The sequence below is a fragment of the Vidua chalybeata genome, chromosome 3 (assembly GCF_026979565.1).
Source record: "Vidua chalybeata isolate OUT-0048 chromosome 3, bVidCha1 merged haplotype, whole genome shotgun sequence".
Lineage (NCBI taxonomy): Eukaryota > Metazoa > Chordata > Aves > Passeriformes > Viduidae > Vidua > Vidua chalybeata.
The window spans coordinates 46,100,413-46,121,355 of record NC_071532.1 but is presented as its reverse complement, the minus strand read 5'-3'; the positions used below and the strand labels follow the sequence as shown (position 1 = coordinate 46,121,355).

Genomic DNA, 20,943 nt, shown 5'->3' with positions numbered 1-20,943 from the left:
TACCCTCAGCATTTCCCCATTGTGTCATGTCAGACTCATTTTCATGAGGAAAAAAGTGATTTCTGAAACTTTCTAAACTGGTGGATGTGATCTCTTATGTATTTGCATCCCTATCTATCCACAGCTACATACGGAATAATGGAGACAAGGTTCCCAAACAGTGCTTTGCTTTCAATCTCTCTCATTCAAATTATCATAACTTGGGAGGAATAACACAGACAGAAAATGTAACTATATATGCTGTATTGGAGACATGTAAATTTTAAATTTCTACTGTTTGATATGAGTAAATTTTCATTGGAAAAGGACAATTATTTTACTAAGTTTCAAAGTTATATATTACACATTGGAAATGCTGAGATAAATGGTTATTAAAAAACCTAAATAACTAAAAAAAGTTGAAAAGTTTTGTATTTTCTGACAACTTTTCTTCAATACCCTTTTTTGAAGCAGATTTTCCACTTTTTTTTTTTTTTTTCCCCCTTTTTAAACTGCATGGCTATGGAGAAGTTCAGAAAAAAAACTGACATTTGTAAGAACGAGATAACCAAGAACAAGAAAACAAGGAGAAGAAAACATGGAAGAAAATAAGAGAACCTAGAAGAACAGAGAGGATTTTGTTGGAGGTTTTGAAGCGCACAGACCCTCAAAAATCCAGTGCATAGGGTAAATCGTGCTTGTCAATATCCACTAAGCCAATGTAGAAAGGAGAGCACAGGTAATTTAATCTTCTGCTAAGTATATTGATTATTCTAAGAATGATCAAGATAAGTCCCTCAAGAAAGGACTGGAATCCTGTCACTAATTTGCATACTTTAATGCAAATGCTGGTTGTTTACCCTACTGACTTGGATAGCAAGGCAAATACTGAACAGCCTTCATCACGCGTACCATTACCATTTTCATCTAAAAATTTCATTATTCTGAACAAATTCTTGCCTCTTCCTCTTCTTTAGCTTTCAAATATAACCATCTTTACAATCAAACTAGTGATATACAACCTTGTTTTATCTCTGATGAATCTAATAAGAGTGTTAACATTAAAAAAAGATTTTTTTTAATAATACATCATTAGCAACAATCAGCTAGACTAGGTCCAGTAACATAACTGAAAGTTATCTAGCTGTGTATGACAGTAACTATTCTTATAAAGCATTGCCTTGCTAACCCCTTGCCAAGGATATTTAATTTGGTATCCAAGTTTTCTTGCCTATGGGAAAACCATTTTCCATTTTAGCTGCTTGCAATATGTATAAGTGAATATGCTGTAAGTAACTACCTCCTTTGAACTTTTGGGTCCCATTATGCACACAAGTTATCTACTCTGAAAGGCGTCATATAAACATGCCAAATTATTCAATCTTATGAAAAATGCTTTTCATCTAAATTATAAGTTAAAACTTTTTCTGACTTTAGAGAAACTGGAACTTGAAAAGATAAAAATGTAAAGCTTGATTTTTCTTTGCCCAGAGCATATGTTATATAAACAAAAATCTCCAAAAGGTGCCAAGAATTGTCCCTCTGTTTTTCTAAATGATCACATGTGCAGTCTAGCTGAAAAGACTCATCGATTATGTCTACACAAACAACAAAAGCCCCTAGAAAAAATATCTAGATCAAAAGCCTGTCAAACACTGAACAGGAAAGAGAAATCCTGCTTTAAACATGGCCTCTTTCAAGTCGGAATCCAATCCCATGAAGTAAAAACAAAGGATTTCATAATGAAAGGTATTTAAATTAATTTATTTTTGGAACTTAACCAGGGACTCTTTCTTGCTATATGTTAGTCTTTGTGTTTCTTACATTGGGGCAGAATTCTGCATAATAGGCCCTACAGTTTAAAGAAAAAGTAGAAATTGTTTAGTCACACTTTACTGTGTTCACAATGCTCATTTCCAATTATTTTCATCAAAATGAGGCAGTAATATTTTTACTGACATTATGGGTTTCTCTTGTTAACCACCCAACAATATACACTATTAATATGGGAAAACGGCAAACATCTTAATGGATGCGATGGATATCCTTTTTTCTTTTTGTTTTCCTCACTCTCCTAAAGTACAGACACGTAATCACAAAGGAAATTGCATACCCTTGCAAAACCAGATCACTATACAACATATATAAAATTATATCTGGAAAGTATAGCCAGAAATCATAAAATAAGCATAAGTTTAAAGTTAGATACTTTAAAAATATGGTTTCTAAAAGAAAAAACACAGTTTTAACAAATTTTACTGTCTGCTGAAACACAATCATATAATCACAGAATGGTTTTGGTTGGAAGGTACCTTGAAGATCGAGTTCCAACTCCCCTGCCATAGTCAGGGACACTTTTGACTAGACCAGGTTGCTCAGAGCTCCATCCAAACTGGCCCTGAACGCTTCCAGGGATAATCCCCATGTTTGATTTCCTACTCTATTAATAAGGTTAAAAAGACGATTTACAGTATGCCAACAGTGATATCATACAGACAAACTTGTGATTTGAATGTCTCCTATCTATACACAAAAACTACAATATAAACCTAATGCAAAACACTTGCTACATGTTCAATCACACCACTACTGCAATGGCAATTATGCCATATATATAACCAGAATCCAGTTTTAAATTGGTTCATACCTACTAGTGCTGGAGACAACATCCTGTTTGCCAGGTTTGGCTAGTAGGCACTTGTCTTAGAAAACATCAGTCCATATTTGACAATTAAAAATATTTGGTGTGCTCAATTTATTCCCTGTAATTGAGCATGGATCAGCACATGTGCAGCCTGGTTCAGTCCCCTCCAACCAAAAACATTCTGTGATTCTACAGGTACTCCACTTACAACGTTTGGGTAGATAGTAATCTTGGATACTCTAAGCAGGAAGACATACAAGCGTATCTGACAGGCCTCTCAAATACAAAGCACATTTAATAACTATTTCTAGATATGGTAGCTCTACATTAATGAATTGACGAATCAGCACTAGAAACAGAATTTTCACATAATGCCTGTTCAGGAGACAACAGGTCTTTGATTATAAGAGGAAATATCAAAGCAGAGCAAATATCAAAGAATGAGCAACAAAATGTTAAAATTATGTTGGTGTACTCATCAGGGTATTTAGACCCTGATGCATTGAATTCTGACTTGTATTAAAAAGCAAATTGGTCAATGCAGAGTAGAATTTCAAGAGATTCTCTGACATACATTAGTAAAAACCTAAAATTATCCATATTTCCTATAATCTTGTCTAAGAAAGGTCTAGTAAACCATAGTCTATTAATTTTTAAAGTGTTTTTCTACTAATACTCAGGATGCCAGTTGATGCTGGATATTTGTAATATATTTTTCTTGCAGTGTTATTCATTAATTACATCCAAATATTTTATATGGATTTGCAATATATCTGAAAAACTTTTAATTACTTTTGTTATGCTTATTCCATGTTTTTGGCACATACAAAAGAATTATCTCATTGGAATGAAGTTAATGAAACAAATCCAGCTTCAATAATTTTTCAAGCAACAGAGGCTGTAAATTTGTTTTCTACTGGAACGTTGAACATAGAAGATTACACACTCAAGCCAATAGCAATTTGTCTTTGCTGTCATGCAAAGGAGAGTGAGTCACCTACAGTACAAGAGAATAATTTTGCAAATCTCTTAGAACTGTGTGGCATCTTATCAAACTAATCCATGTCTTTCTAAGATGCCAAAATAAACAGTCCCTTTCCCACAACGTATAAACACTGTTCTCATAACTTTCCTTTGAAATGTCATGAAAAGGTTAAGTGACGTTTCATTATTTACCTTGACTAATGAATTGCTCCATGTTGTCTTTGAACGGCTGTAGGTGCTCTTCTAGTGATAGCTGATAAACTTTCGCAGCTTCTGTCTCACATGCTGAAATTGGAGTAATAGATTAGTTTAGGATGACACATCATAGCATGGATCTGCATACTGTAAGAAAGGACACTAATTCATATCCAGTGAAACCATTGGAATATGTGCCTCAAACACACTACAAGTACAAACACTATGATAATAGAGTCAGGAACAGTCATGTTCACAGTAAAATATTTTTATATGCAGCTAATTTGTGGCCAGCGTGTGGGTTTAAATAAGTGGTAGCAAAAAAATGAACAAAAGTATTCAATGGTTTTGAGGGAGAAAGACAAATTTAAGAGGCAGAATTGTACGGGAACAAAATGAAAAATTCAGATTCCAGGCTATATTGATACACCTGCTCCCAGGTAATAGTGCCTGAATCAAAATAAGGTTCTGAATCAAAACCTGCACCAAATAGTAGGAATGACCTTAATTTAGGAAGTTAAACCAGATGAGGGCTTGATACTTGATAAAACCACAGATGTGGTAAAGAGTTCTGCATTGTTCAAAAGTAATAGAGCAAAAGGACTAAAGTGAAAGATTGTAGGAGTACTCATGGCTTGAACTCTGTGAGAGAACTTGAACATGAACAACTTTAGTCTTTACAAGACTAAAACCAGGACTAAAAACCAAGACAGAGAATCTAGAGCCTAAAGCAGCCCTGACACAAAGATTATTTGTGGGTAAGGTGGTACCATCAGACTTCCACCAACTATCCAAGCTAATTTAATTTGGGTTAAGACCAGAGACTATTATTTCAGATGAATGTTAAACTCCAATTTCCACCATAAGGGAAATCTTTTTAGGCTGTGATAAGCTCCTATCACTCAATAGAAATGAATCCTGCTTGATTCTATCTCAGAATTTCCAGTTCAAATGCACGCATTCCAAAACATGCATTTCTTTGCTTACCCTCCAGGTTTTCTTTAGGAAAAAATAATGATTACTATGTCTTTAAAGACAGAAAACTTGTTAAAGGCTTAGAAAATATTTTGAGATAGCAAAAAGCACTATCCTAATATTTAAAATGCACATATACTGAAAAGCAGACTGACTTAAATAACTGGTAACTCCACACAAGTGGAGTAAAATCAGGGTGATAATAACAATTAAATTTTAATCATTATTTTTTTAAGCTTAGAGAGAAATAGAAATAAAACCAGCAGATTTTTAGGGGAAATATAATTATGTCTACTTAAATAATCTATTTATGAAGCAATATAAGAAATTAAAAAAAAAAAACCTAACACCCCCCCCCAATATAGTCATATAATATATAATTATATAATGGGAAGCCTGTAGTTTTTAAACAAACATTAGTCAACACATGTGAAATAAGGGAGGGGATCCAAATGAGCATGGATTTTCTTACAACATATAACAGAAGAAGAAATAGAGGACCTATGCAGTGTTCTGCAAAGGGAGATGTTCTGATAGAATTTGAATTATTCTTTTCTCTTATGCAGAAATAAGGGTCAGAGCTGAAAGAGGTGATAGAACCTACCTTAACATTTAAGATCACCAGAATACCATACCTTTTTCAAGAATATGGATTAAATATTTTTCAGAGCAGTAGAGCATTATACTCTTGAATGTCTGCAGCTTAGTTGAACCCCTGATCTCTCAGCCAATGTGAGAGAAGTATATTATGAAGACTCATACCCACCAAAAATCTTAGCCCATACCCATTTCAACAAAACATATAGTATTGATTGCCAAAATGAAATGTCTCTTACTTAACTGTTCAGATACTGGAAGCTCTCCCATGGCTGATTTGTTTGTGCACATATATATGGTGTGGGAAAGGGTGTGCATTTAATGATAGCTTTGTTTGTCCAGTTTTTGGTGGAGTAATTTTTGTTCTTTTCTGCTCTGTGAAAAGACTAAAATCTCTGATGTTCAGAAGAATAATAGTTCAGGTCCATTTTTTACCTTATTCCTGAATTGCAAACACTGTGTAAATAATTTAAAATCAAAAAGAAAACACAGGGAAAACAATCCCTTTCTCTTATTGTAGCGAGAGTAAAATAGTGTATGTTGTATCCAGACATAGAATTTAAAAATTAAAATATCCAGTCATTATTGCCATATTAATGATTATTATGATGTTAAAAACAAACTACTTCATCAGTTGCTTTCTCCATTAAAGAATTAACAGGTCTGTAAGCTCTTCCTAGGTTTGTCAATTCTCCAGATCACCAAGACTGGAATTGCAGTCTCCCTGCACAACCTGTTGGATACAGCACTCATTTATTCTTTTCTGTAATTTGTCGCTAGAATATAAAGCCCCACTATTCGTATGAGCCATTGCTATTCTTTATTGTAACTGAAAAACTTAGAGCGTTGAAACATTGAAAGTAGCACAAAATACCAGTTCCCAGTATTTCTTCCTAAAAGAAGAAATAAGATACTGGGTAAATGCTTGTGTCAGAAGGGTATTCAATTACTTCTAATCAAGATGGAGGAAAAAATATGGGGGGAAAAAGTATGTGAGAATACAAACAGCCTTCTAAATTTAGTACTTTTTATCTTCAGCTTCATACTTAAACACATTTATCTCCATGAGGCTGCTCAGCTAAACATCCCAAATATCAAAGGAATAGATAGGCAAAGGGGATCTGCTGTGACAACTTTGTAAGTTTTGTCTAAAGCAAAAGGTTGTCTGATTATTCTTACGTGACTCAAAAATTGGTCTTACGTTTCCCTATTTTTAGTTATTCTCTCATTTTAGCAGATGTGTATACAATTGAAAAACTTAGATAAAGTTAGCATATTTTTAAAACTCCATTTACTTGAAGCAGATTTTAAATTTTCTTATAGTGAAGGAATTGAAAGGTATTCAAGGCACAACAAATGAGAGTCATATAGGCAGTCACAAAAGTCAAGCACTAGGCAGAAACTGATGCCACAAGACTGAATTGTCCAAACAGGAATAAAGACACTTTTGCTGCTTTGAAGCAAGGTGAAGGTTTCAGTATCCTCTAGTCCCAAATTATGCACTCGAGACCTCCCAAAGATCTCAAATCCTAAACAGAAGATGGCAAGGGCAGAGACACCTTTTCTCCAGCCTTCTAAAACAATTTTAACCTATAAGCAATATATAAACAATGGAAAGGACCAATAGTACATCTAATTTAATCTGCTCTCAAGATCATATGCTGCAGAGAACTGTACGCCATTTTTCACAGAAGCAATCAAAATGGATTCTAGTGGGCAATTCAAACTGGTAGCTGTTTTGCCCATACATAGACAGGTGTCTCAAATGCCCTTGATCTGGAAATTGATGTGAAATTCTGTGCCTAGAACCAGTTTAGAGATTTAAACAAATTGTGACTTCAGCTGTATCCAGTATCTCAAAAATTCATCTCATTCTCTATTTCTGTGTTAAAATAAAAATTTCATTTTTAAGCTACTGTGTTATCTTACTCATCCTATTTCTTCCTTTTATTTTTATTTCAGGTCAATTTACTAAAAACAAAGTTTCACAGCAACCAATATAATTTAAGAGACATCTATATGGAAAAGGAAAGTGACTAAACAATCTGTGCTTTAACAATCTGTGCTGTGCAGTAACATTTTTAGTAAGTGATTCTGGTAAGTGATGTAAAATGCATTCAGCCTTATTATCAGAAATACCCACTTTACCTTTCTGAAAAGGAGAAAAAAAAAGTCTTCAACATTTAGAATATCTATCTGTTTAATGCACATTTTCCAGCTGGTTCTCTTGGATGCTAAATTTTAGCCCCTGGAAGCACAAATCATAAACATAAAATATTTCTATTTGAACAAAATGGGTGAGCAGATGACCAGCTGCCCTTCAGGCTTACTGCATTTTCTTTGGCAAGGATAACAATGGGCAACAGGAGTTTTCTTTTCAAACCTCCAAAATATAAAAATTAAATTAAAAATAACAGCAAACAAACAAAAGCCCCAAACCCAACAATAAAAAAACCAAGCCATCAAAAAAAAAAAAAAAAAAAAAAAAAAAAGGCAAAAAAAAGCAAGCAAGCAGACTAATGAATTATCTTGGATAAGTAATTATAGATCCATTAAGCTGTTTTTGTTAACTAATTCAGAAACTGCACACTTATCTATAGAAGTCTGCTAGAAGTCAGGTGGATTTTCAAGATAGCTTAAGATATTTGAGAGCACACCTTTAATGGAGACTTGCCAGACTACTTGTATTCAAGCTTTTATAAAAGCTTTGAAATTATGTCCTTATTTTTCTAAGGTTCTGAGTACTCAGACTTCCACAGGAGATGTGCCTATGTCCTGCTTGTCTGAAAACTATAGAACAACATTATCACTACTTTCTCAACTTTCTCAGTGCTTTCTGGATTCCTTACAACTGCAACCTGTGACTTTAAAAGAAAGTTTAGACTTTATCTAAAGGAAACAATGCTGGCCTCATCAAAAGACAAACTCTGATGAACCCAGCCACAAATACAGAAAGAGCTCTTAATTTTCTTTTATTTGTTTTTTTTTGGAATTGTAATGACTTACACTAAGAACTGCTGAGTCTTCAAGGGCTTCCATAGACAGCTCCTTGTTTGGAGTTTTAAGGACAGTAAAATATGACTCACAGATTGACTGAAAGCCTGGCTTTAGTTTACATCTGGTTTAGGTTTAGGAATCTGCATGCGGCATAGCTGCAGCAATTAACCCTTTCAGTGATAACAGAACAAACAGATAGAATTTGTGGATATACAGTTGTGAATGAGTAGGCAAATATAAAGATTTAATTTGGTTAAAATAATACTGTTTCTGTAAAGGTAGGTGGTAGAGACAACTGGAGGATGGACCCAAACTACTACTGTTGCTATATTATGTTGCCATTAATTACCTTGAGTGATTTGGCATTTTTTTTTATAAAAGACTGAAGGATTTTTTTCATCAGCATATGGATCTATGGATCATAGAAGAAAAATAAAGGATCTATTTCTTAATTGGAAAATACCTTCATTCACATTTGTAGCAAAACTCTTGACAGAGAATGACAAAACCACAAACATTTCAAATTCTGAATGCTTTTGATGATGCAATGAATTCAAACTCCAAAGAACACAATTTTTTCTCATTTCAGTTCTCTCTACTTTCTCTTGAAACTTGAAATACCAGTGTACAAACACATTAAAAAACTTTTTGGGAAATCTCCTAGGATATCCTTTATTTCACCAAATTTTAGTTTTTTAAAAGACAGATCACCAGATTAGGCTCAAGGCCTTTCCTTAACTGGAAAATCTACCAATCTTTAGATCGTCCCTCTCCTCCTTTAGGAGAGGACAGTCAAATTTAGAATAGCAATCCCTTCCCTTTCTTCCATCTGAACGGGGGCCCTGAATGGATTAAGGCTGCTCAACTTTGTTAATTGAAGTTGCAATTAATACCACTTCTGATCAAGAAGTGGCACTGGAAGGTTGCCAGAATCTTAGACCCATAATCAGAACTGTGATGGAATACAGTCTTGAGAATATGAAAAGATACAAGGATACATGTGTGTGTCAGAGAGAGAGGGGCACATAGAATACTGCATTTTTTTTTAACTTTAGTCTGAAAGCATTAATATTACTTATTAAAGAACTAATAGTTGGTGCAATCTTATTTTGCAAAGTAATCCCTGCACCCCAGACACAGATTTGACCATGAAGTGGAAAATTCCATCTCAAACTACATCCTGACTGAACTCTCAGGGTTGGAAACTCCTAGGTATTAAGGGCAACCTTTACTGAGGCAAGAGGAATGACTAACAAGCCTATTGCTGTCTGAACTCTCTCAGTTGCACATTGACACCATCCCAAACACAACCTTTAAAAGCCCTTTTGTAGCACAAGATGGTGCTTCCAATACTCTTATTCACCCAGCAGGTGTTAAACACAAGAGCACATAACAGCTCTACATCTAGCAGGTCCAAAATGAATAGGTAACTTTAGGTGACTGTAAGAAGCACTGAAAAAAACAGGGAACGTGTATTTTTCCAAGATAATCTGGGGCTTTTCTTGGAACATACTTTTAAAATACAAAGTGTTCTGTAAATGCTTAACACTTTATAAACATTCTCAGTCACATTTATGCCAAATCAGGGAGATGTACTGGGCCACACAGCCTAGCTTCTTTTGGATGGAGAATTTTCAATGAGTTGTAAACACGCAGAATAGGAAAAGAAAGCATCACTACAAAAATAATATTTAATTATCGTAATTATCGCTTGTAGTCAGTTTCCAATCAAATATATTAAATATGACATTATGACACATAAACAAGTACTGATTTCAACTCAATTTCATAGCAATCTGCATTTCATTGTACTATTAATCTCTTCTAGTCAGACTTACTCTTGGCCTGACATTGTTTCTAATTCCCTTCTAGCTGAGCTTCAGTGAAAGTTTTGCAATAAGTGACAAGTGATGAATTAGTTTCTGATTAGGAAGAATAAACTTAATGTTGTAAGGCTAGAATGTAACGTGTAGCCAAAGAATAGCTTCTAAACATTTTTAACTTGCTATAATCCTATAATTCTCAATGCCATTCTAGTGTTCTAGTTCTTTCCCAAACTAAATATGTCTGGAAGAATTTCATCCACATCCATTGTGGATTTGGGCCAACATTTTCCTAAATCAAAATTTTACTTTAAGAGAGTGTCAGAGCAAAGAGGGTTAGAATCTTGATTGATTTAATAAATGTTTTCCACATCTTTCCCCTCTACCTGGAGCACTCTGAAGTATCTAGAAAAATATATTGATACTAATAGTTATATAACAGAGGTCCTAATCATTGAGTGCTTCTGTGACCCTGGATGCCCAATTTTCTTTACATGGTGAGTTGATTTAAGTCATGTGGCAAGTGCTAAAGTTTCTTCTGTGGAATGACATATGAACAGAAGTCATTGCTTGGCATGGCTGCATCAAGGAACATTGCTGACAGCCAGGAGAGATCAAAAGCAGATCAAATTGCTTAACAAACTATATGTCACTGAAGTCAAAAAGGCTAAAGTGGGAATCCTGGAGAGCTGTGAACTCTAGGAGCAACAGATGGAGCCAAACTCACTTGATTTGTTAGTAAGAGGATCTACTTGTTATTTGGTCTTCTATCTTACGAAAAAAATCTGGTATATAAATATTATCCTTTGGATTTGTATTATTTTAAAACCCCATATTTCTATATTATTCATCTTGGAGCAGGCACATGGCATGCTTTTAAAAGTTCTTGGGACTCGCTCTTTTAACGTGAAATAGTAGAGGAGATTTTCTTTTCTAAAATTTTACAAACTGCCAAGGCATAGAGTTCATAAACACTTGAAAATGGACAATAACCTTGATAATCAAAAGGGAAGAAAGCACAGAAGTTCAAACAAGTCCTTTTTCTTTTAAAGCGGTCAGCATAATAACTAATCCAAAGACAAGCCCAAACCCCAAACTGCGAAAGAGCACGTTAGCAAAATTATTTTACAGAATAATGAAGATTATTTATATCTGCATGCCCTGTGTACACCGCTGACATTTTTAGATAGAAAAACACAGAAGTACTAAAATGAAGTGCTATTTCTACACATATGAAACTATTTTTTTTAATAATAACTGTCCTCTGCTTTGGGTATTCTGTTGAGGTTTTTAAAAATTTTATGAAAGGATCTTTCTGGAATGAAATTTACCTTTGAATAGTGATCACGGAAAGTTTTCTAAGACAGTAATAAAATATCTGCAGAAGACTTTTTTCTGGGTGTACCAATGCCTCCTTCCCACGTTGTAATAAGCATGATTTCACTGCATGGTTTTTAGCATATTTGAAACTAACATGAACAAAATACCCTTAAACTGTTGATACTTCCTGCATGAGTATTATCTACAAGTTTCAGTTTCTCAGTGACAAAGAACAAATCAAACACCGACCCTTACCAGATGGTGAAATTCACTCACAAAATCTGCCATCTAATTACTGATGAATATAAGTCCAACGTTACAGTCCACACCTCAGGATAAAAGTCTAATCTGGGCACTTATTTCTATGCCTTTATACTTATTAAGTATTCTGGGCACTTATTTCTATGCCTTTATAGCCAGTGTTTCCCAGGAATGATCAATACTCATTTACTCGCACTGACTTCAAAAGAATAGGTTCATATTCAGAATTTTGTCAGAATTTTCTCAGTATCATACAACCTTCTTCCTGCTCAGACATTTGATAAGGCCCTTACTAGCTCTAATAACTCATAACATTCCACATGTTCATTAATAAATCTTGTGGTGTACTTAAAGTAAATGCAGAGAAAAAGAACCCCTTTGAAGTAATTTCACGCATTCTATTAAAAGTTGTACTCTATTTAGAAATCATTGTTATTGAGACAGGCTATTCTATCTCACTGAACTCATTACAACAATTAAGCTATCAGAATACACAGGATTTTTAGTGCATTACTAAATTTTGCTACTACTTCTCTTGTGGTCATGAAATCTTTTAACACAAATGGTTTTTAATTTATCTTGTCACTTTTCTTTGAAAAAGAAAGTCAGCACAAGGCATTTTGCATATCTGGAGACTATTAAGAAGTCAGGACTGATATTTCAGTCTGGTGTTGAAATTTTCACTTCATATTCAGGATAAGATGAAGCTGCTGATGCTGTCCCCAAAAATGTTTGTACCAAATGCAATAGGGAAAGAGCAATGGTGTTTGTAGTTATTCTTCAGTTTCATTAACTACAGAAAAGACTGACAACAGTCTTGTGCCTAAGGGTTGGATTGGAAGCACAGAAAGAATTCAACTGCAATCTGAAGGCAGATCGAAGCGTGTAATTTCCATTTTTACAGAGCACCTGCTTTGATCACTGCACAGTGTGGATTAATTCCACAAAAGATATATGTCTGCGTGCAAATTTCAACTTTGATGTGAAAATATTCAACCATTCATGTACAAAAACTCATTTTTGGCAAATTTGTGAGGAATTTGTGAGGAAATGTATATTTGTTAACATGCACCTGAATTCAAGTATCTTTTTTAAATAAGACTTAAGTCTCTTTTTTCTACATGTGCAAGCTTAGATATCAGTTCTGAGATTATCTGGAAGTTGCAAGAAGTCTAGAAACAAGTTTTCATGATTGAATTCTGAGACTTTTACCTCCTAGGCTGTTCAGGAGCAGTAAATGGATGATACTGCTGTTCATTCCTCAGTGTCACCCTGAACGACTTTGATACAATTTTAAATACTAAAAATACTAAATACTTTAAATACTCAAAATATTTAAAATCAGTTTTAAAATATTTAAGCAGAAAGTTTCCTAGGATCATGAAGAGAAGGTCAAATATCATTTGGTAGCCATGTTATGTTTTTGTTGTAATAGAAAACCTCCCACTCTAAGTCGTCCAGGGATTAATGGATTACCAAACCATTCCTAGGTCTCCAGAGGCATGGCATTTAAAAGCAGCAAGGCAACAGTAATATCCCTCCTTGATTTGTATCTCTCCCTCAAAGATTTCACACAGTAATATAACTGACCAGTTTAACAGAGATTTTTTGTGAAAATATTGAAGATCATGGATCACTTGTGCAAACAACTCTTCCTTAACAAATTCAGTGTTTAGATCCCCATGTTAATAAGAAACATATGATAAATATTCTTCATTAAAGTCTAGCAAGTACATCTTAAGTTTGCTGAATTAATTTAAAGAAAACATTTCATAAGAGGAGAAAGAAAACTTCCTTTGCATATTACTATTCAGTAAAGTCCATATATTTCAAGTGTCTTTAACAATGTCATACATATTCTTTTTATCTGCTAGATAGTATTTAGACCTGATTATAAACCTTTTTTATCATAGACATGGTCCAACAATTTGAAGTGCTTTTTAGGGTCAAAGATTTGGAATCAGCTTGCACAAAGGGAAAAATAAATTAGTTTTTTGGTTTGGTTTTGAAACAGAAGATTTTACCTGTTTTTATGCGGTTTAATTTAAAAAGCAACTTACAGGTTACCTAAAGAAGATTATGGATTATGGCATAAATGGTCATAGAAAAGCAAATTAGAGAAGCAAGCTACTAATTGAGAAGTTAAAAATACACAACTATTTTTACAGTATCATCTAATTTCTCAAAACGATACAAACAAGAATAAAAGAGATATAATAGTAACATAAAATTAGCACTTAATCTATATTCAGTACCTCGCAAATCTTTCTTCATTTTGCGAAGATCTTTTTGAAAATCATCAAACTTCAGTTGTGAAGCCTGGAAGAGATCTTGTGGATCTGGAAGAGGAAAGATGCATTGTTCTCTTCCAGCATCCTGACGAAAAGACAAATGAACAGTTACCTAGTGCTCATTACTTTTCTTCTATACTAAAATATATAACCGAAAGCACAGAGAATATTTATACATATTTCTGCATCTCACTAGCAGAAGAGCAAATTTAGTAAGTTGGGTTGCTTAATCTGAATTTAAGTATTAATTTTAATTTTCACTCACCTCATCAAAATTACGCAAATAATATGAGACAGTGTACGATAGAAGACTTCTGCTGTTGTCCTGTATAGAAAAGGATAGAATTTGTTGTGTTACTGAAACTCACAGAAAAAAAAAATCAGAAAACATAATTCAGATAAATGAAATATTTAGTGTATAAAAAAACTTGGTTGGTTTGGTCCTTTCACTAAAAAAAAAAAAAAACAAACCGAAAATCAAAACATACAAAAAAATCCCACCCAAACCAAAAACAAACCACACCCTGAAGTTCCATTTAATCATTAAATAAAATGAAGAAAGAGAAAAGACTCATGTAACAAACTCCTAATTTTTTTTAATTCTACCTGATTGCAAACCAAATCCTCACATTCTGAAATTTCCCAAGAAGGAAAAGAGAAATTGTTTCTGGGTTCATGTATACAAGTTCTTTTGCAACACTACAACTACAACCAAAGCAAAGTTAAATTAAACAAAGAAAGTTATTTTTTAAAAAGGAATTTGGGGGCAGGGGGGAGCATTGGGAGTTGAGGGAGCTTTTTAATTGCTTTCCCTCTCTAATCTCTCTAATGAAACTTCAGCAAAAAAATCTTCCATTTGAAGAGGATTTCTGATGGAATTAAATTTTCAGATATTTTCAGAAAAGGATTTTGTAAGAACTTTCCTGATTGATCAGTTGCAAATAAACTGAAAATGTATCTTGCATCTGAAAGCTTAATAGTCATAATATTTCCAGCAAATTATGTACAAAGTCTTGAGTTACCAGACTAAATTTAGTGTGCCTAAATTTCCTACTGATCAGACCTCTTAAACTAGTGATGTATTGGATCTAGAGTCAATTTGAAGGTGCAGCTAGAGTAAGCTGCTCTAAATGTGTTGTACTAAAGTGTCATTCACATCACCCCTCCCTTCGTTTACTGGAAACCAGCAAGCAAGAAGGACGTTCCTCCATCCATTTAAAAAGGCAAATGGCTGACATGCTCTCTCAACCCAGGGTTAAAGCTCTGCTCACACAACCTAATCCAGCAGCTAAAATATGTATATTTAGTGAGGGACCAAGAAATGAAAGGTCTTGTAGAATTGAAGATCTTGACAGTGACTTGCCAGACAGATGTAGGAACAAATTTTAAGGCTCAAGAGTTATTGCTATAATCTGTCACATTCAGGTAAGGTTTTTCATTAGCCATAGAAACGCTAAACTTTGTTTCCTTGTAAACAAAAGCAGATATTTGAATGCAAACCCAAAATGATTAAACAAAGACAAAAAGTACTGGTAACACATAAATTACAGTTTAGCACTGAGCAAGAAAAGCCATTATCATTCTCTTTATTGAGACGACTACCCTAGACAAATCTTGAATCAAGAAGTCCTTTACTCAGGTGGCTGCATGTTCCAATGTCAAATACAACTTCTGTGATCATGGTGTACATAAAGAATGAATTTTGGTTTATCCCAAATGATCTAGGTGCCTATTCAATCATTTTTAGGAGTGACATTTTTCCCCTCACAAATATTTTGAATCAGCATGGAACTCCTTCCACTTCCATAATAAACTTTTAACAGTAAGATCATAATATTGTTTCTAATTACATGAAAAGTTGGAATTACGAAGTGTACTGAAAGACAAGTGTACATCAGACTAAGAACTAAAACATAATTTTAGGTATTTTGGTTTGTACAGTAGTGAAAAGATATGGTTAGTTTTCATAATTCTACAGAAATACATTCAACTCTAGAAGTGTGATCAGATAAGCATAGTAACAAAAGAAGTCCCTTCTACATGCATTCATAAGCTTCACACCATTCACTCAGAAACAAAGTAATTTTCTGAGAATTTAAGAAATTTTTTAGGCCTTCTCAGGCCTTCAGGAAGTCTTGAATCAACTTACACTGCTCTTGACATCTTTCAGTTTTGGCAGGATATCTAATCCAAACCCATCAGCCTGTCCTCGTGTCCTGTTTCCACCATTCATGTAATTTCCAAAGGCAAGAACCAAACCCAGAACCCGCATAACTCCTAATTCATTCTTCAATGTCTAAAATACAGAGAAAAAACATTATTTTCAAAGTCCCATTAATATTAATGGTTAATGAGAAAATTTGTTAATGTTGTGTTTAGAAATAATACTTGTATAAAGACTCAAATAAAGAAAGTTACATTCTACTGCAACACGTAGAAGTAGAGCAATGTTAATATGTAATTTTATATGAATGGAGAATCTTGTCTACAAAATGGATACTTAGGAAAAAAAAACCAGAAAAATCTATACAGTATTAACAGATATGACCTGTTGATAAAAACAAAATAGTAATCCTTAACTGATACCAACATTGAAAATGGTATATTTAATTTCACAAAAAATTCATCAAGATGTTCATAAAACACTCAGATTGAACAACTAAAAATTTTAATTAAATAAAAGAGATTACATAGTAAAATATAAAACAGTTGAAATGGTTTCAAGTTATTAAAGTACTGATGAAACCTGCATTTTAAAGCTACATATTTGTTTTTCATGGAACTGCAAAATTCCAGTAATCTCTTCTGACTAGATACAACATTGCTATCTCCAGCTGATTTTAGAGACTGATACACACGGATGGCAAAAGCATTATATAATTTAGTAGCAAAAGCTAATCTTAAAATTCACATTGATGTTAAAGTACAATCATAAAATGTTCTATTCTGCTATCCTTCAGATTTCAAATATTTAAAATATTTAAGTAAATAAAGTGAAAACTTTTGAAATGTGAGTAAAGCTTAACAAGATCGAAAATCAGAAATTTAGATTGATTTTTTCACAGAGCACAACGTACCTCACACAGTTTCTGTAACAATTCAAGTTTGCGACGGATTGAACCAATGCTTTCTGAAAATGTTGACTGGAACAGGATGCAAAACACACGTTCTGAAAAGTTTGGAATCTGTGAGAGTTCATAGAGGAACCTGAAGAAGTGATTAAAGAAAATTATTTGAGGCACTGTTAGTAGGTACAGGCTTGGGAGGTTTTGTATACATATTTTACTAAGGCAGAGAAAGTTTTCTGAAGTGAGCAAAACTGCTCTATCATAAGTATGTTCTTACTGTTCTGGCTTATCCAAAGATTTGGCGTTTTCTTTTTCCTTGGATGCCTTGCTATGCTTTTCTATTTTTTCTAGTTCATCTGATTGTGCTCTCTGGAATAAAGGAAAAAAAAATTAAAAATGGTTGTGAATAGTCAAAGATAAATATGCCCTTGTAACAAATCAAATTCATAGATTTTTCTTTTCTTTCTAGCATCTGCTTATAGTAAAACTGTAAGAGTCCACAAAGTATAAAGTCCACAGAGTTTAAGTATAAATAGATCTGATGGAGAATAGAATATGTTGCAAATAATTGACTACTAGCAGTCTACAAAGTATTTACTCATTCAATGATGCACTGAGACAATAATCTTAATTCCCAATTTCTCTTCTTTGCTCATTTACAAAGGGTTTGAATTGAAGGACTCAAGAGGAGAGTTGTATTTCTCTTCACAAATTTGTTGGGTTACATTTGAATGTGATCTGATCTTTAACTATGTGTTTAAATAATACATTTTTGAAAATAAAATAGAAGAGTTTTATATTGTTTACTGCAATTTAAAATTTATTTGGGATTTGAAAAAAACACTTTGGAAAAAACCCATATTTTATTTATAATGGAAATATCATACATATAATACATGAGAACTACTGCATAATTCTTTGGAGTAATAATTTCATTTTTATCTTAATAAGCAAAAAAAAAAATTACATATAAACTGCCTAGTTTCTTGACGAACTCTGTGGCACACTGTGAATTTTCTTCTTCAATGCTCCAATCAATAGAAACTGAGCTTCACTGTTTTCTGTGCTCCAAGCTATGGTAATTTTTTTTTTTTTTCCAAACTGTAGTACTGGAAAATGGAATGGCGTGGAAAGGAATAAAAGTGAAATGAAAATTTCTCCTTTTGACCCTTCTTTTGGCAATCATAGCAGTTTTCAAAGGAGATTCAAAACATTAATCTGCCCAAGAGTTAAAAAAAGATGTATCTACCTTTATTCCTTTAAGACAAAATTATACTAATTTTTTAACTTTCTCCACCACAGAACTTGAGGACAACAGTGGAAAATTATATTCTAATCACTCAGATAATGGCAAAGTGTAAGATATGCTGCATCTGCATTCTCTCTTGAACGCTTTTGCAGGGTTAGTAGAAGAGGGATAGAGCTGTTTCAAATCATAATGCTTGCTCCATCAGGAACCTGAAACCAGAAATTTGGATTTGAACACATTTTCTGAGATTGTTGAACATCTCCCCATGAGAAAAGGGAGAAAACACTGGTGTGAAATGGAAACATGAAGAGATTGAAGAGTCATATAGCAAAAGCCCTTCAGAGTTTCTCTTCAAGAAGCCTAGAAATAACTGCAAAGCCACTTGTCTATGATGTCACATATCCTAATATTTAGTCAGCATTTCTGCTGATGTTCTCCAAAGGTCATCTCTAAAGCTGTCTGATCTTATATATTAAATACTTCAACAGACTGGAAATAGTGCAAACATATTTTTTTGTCCAGCAATAAACTTTGTTCTGGACACTAAAAATTTATAATCGTGGTAGTACCCATACCAAAGATTAAAAGCAGAATAGCTGAGGTTTGAAGGGACCCCTGGACACTGTCTAAGTGAGCACTGACACAAAGCAGAGGAAGTTACAGAAGCTTGCGCAGTATCATGTCCTGCCAGGTTTTGAATATCTCTAAGGATGGAGACCTGATGACTTCTCTAGGCAGTCTATTCCAGTGTTTCAAATCCAGGAGGTCCACTATGTCTTGTTCTTATGTTGGGCATCCTTGAGTCTAGATCTGTGCTCTTTATTCCCCCTCTCCAGTCAGGTATTTGTACACACTGGTAAGATTCCTTTGAGCTTTCTCTTTTCCAGACTGAGCAACCCCACTGTCTCTCAGCCTCTCCTTGTATAACACTTCTCCAAGTCTTTAACTGTCATTGTTGCTCTGTGCTAGCCTTGCTCCAATATGCCACTGTCCCTTGCCCTGGAGAGGCCACACCTGCACACAGCATCCTAAACATGGTCCCACTAGTGCTGAGAAGGTCACTTCCCTTGGCCTGTTTGGGCCTTCCTTTATCTGCTGTTTATATGGCATCAGGCCTTTCTCAGTTAACACGGGCTACGCTGAGGCTTATTTACCAGTTTTTAATTTTAGAATACTGGCAGTGGCCCAATTCATAACATTTAGTTTCCTGAATTCCCTACCCCAGTTTCACTTCAGTGTGATGAAAGAAACTTGGGGATTCATCCCCCAAAGGTACTTCTCTGCATAAAGTCAAGGCAGAAATAGGATCTGCGAGTACAATTACTGTAGCAGTTGTTTCTTGTATAATGCCATCCTGAGAAGAAGAATGTTTCCAAGATACTAGGATCAGAAAATTTAATCCATTTTTAATCCAGTCTTAGAAGACTGTTCCAGAGATAGGATGAGGACTAGAAAGGAGACAACTAACTGCAGAAGTATTCATTTAAATATTGAATGTGCTGCTGCAGAGAAGGCTTGGGTTTGGTTTTGTGTTAAAAATGCCCATGTAAACCAAACATGTCCACACTTAATCTAGAACACTCTTAACCCAGGTGAGAGTTAAAAGAAGAAAGTTTCCATCACTTCTCAAATCAGTAAGAACTCTCTTGGCAATAGGTGAAATCTACAGATTTTAGAAGTTAGAAGGATGCCGAGAGAGATAGCATTTTTCCAGTGGTCATGTCATGAGAGCCACAGAGGTCTAGGTGTGCAAATGACATGACTGTGTAGGAAAAACTACTTTATTTATTCAACTTACATTTGAAGAATTTCTTGTATTCAATTTACACTTCTAAATTTTTGAAAAAAAAATAGGTTTTTGTAAAAGTAAACAAGTTCTCATACTAACAATTTAAATTAAGTTCCATTATTTCTGGCCAGTCTTTAAATTAGCTTTTCTTCTGTTAAACTGGAAGAAAATCACTTGACATTTTTTTCATAACAGTCAAAGAGAATTAAGTATTTTAGCACAGAGCATAAAACTAAATGGTTATTTGCAAATATTTTAGAATAAATACTGAGAGTTCTCTCTCTCCCGGCCTTCTACACAGAGTGAAATATTAGAGTGCTTACCACAGCAATCTATTACATACATGCATATTCAAGCTCTTGATGTTTCTCCACCAAATCCCACGGGCAAAGGTTAGGCAGACTCCCTATTCCTTATTTAAGCCATTATTCTCAGGTTGTGTATGCAAAGAAGTAACAACTGTCAAAGATGCAAAGGCTAAGCGTGATCCACTCATGGGCAGGCCAGAGCATAACTCAAGAGAGGTTTACACCTTTCACCAAGATCAAGAAGTTGAAGTATACAGTCCAAGCTCAGAATCAAACCTGAATTTCAAGTCACTAATTATGGCTCAGGTATCCAGAATTGGATGGGTACTTTAAATTCTGACAGAAAAGGAATACTGTGTCTATTGCACAGGTATTATTGAAGATAATTTCTCAGAATTTTATGAGCTTTCTTTATTGTTAATACCTATTTGTTCACCAATTTACAGATGGATAATTTTTAAAA

At 34.1% G+C, this 20,943-nt stretch overlaps 1 protein-coding gene across 1 annotated transcript in view; it reads right to left on the bottom strand.

The window, feature by feature from the left end:
• Nucleotides 1-20,943, bottom strand: part of FMN2 (formin 2) — a 154,472-nt gene that overhangs the window by 44,951 nt on the left and 88,578 nt on the right. The window contains exons 10-15 of the mRNA XM_053938818.1: nt 17,412-17,503; nt 17,144-17,273; nt 16,216-16,362; nt 14,332-14,391; nt 14,031-14,151; nt 3,800-3,892 (exon numbers count right to left, since the gene is read on the bottom strand). Of these exons, the coding sequence (XP_053794793.1) occupies nt 3,800-3,892; nt 14,031-14,151; nt 14,332-14,391; nt 16,216-16,362; nt 17,144-17,273; nt 17,412-17,503 (643 nt within the window). The remainder of the gene's footprint in view (nt 1-3,799; nt 3,893-14,030; nt 14,152-14,331; nt 14,392-16,215; nt 16,363-17,143; nt 17,274-17,411; nt 17,504-20,943) is intronic.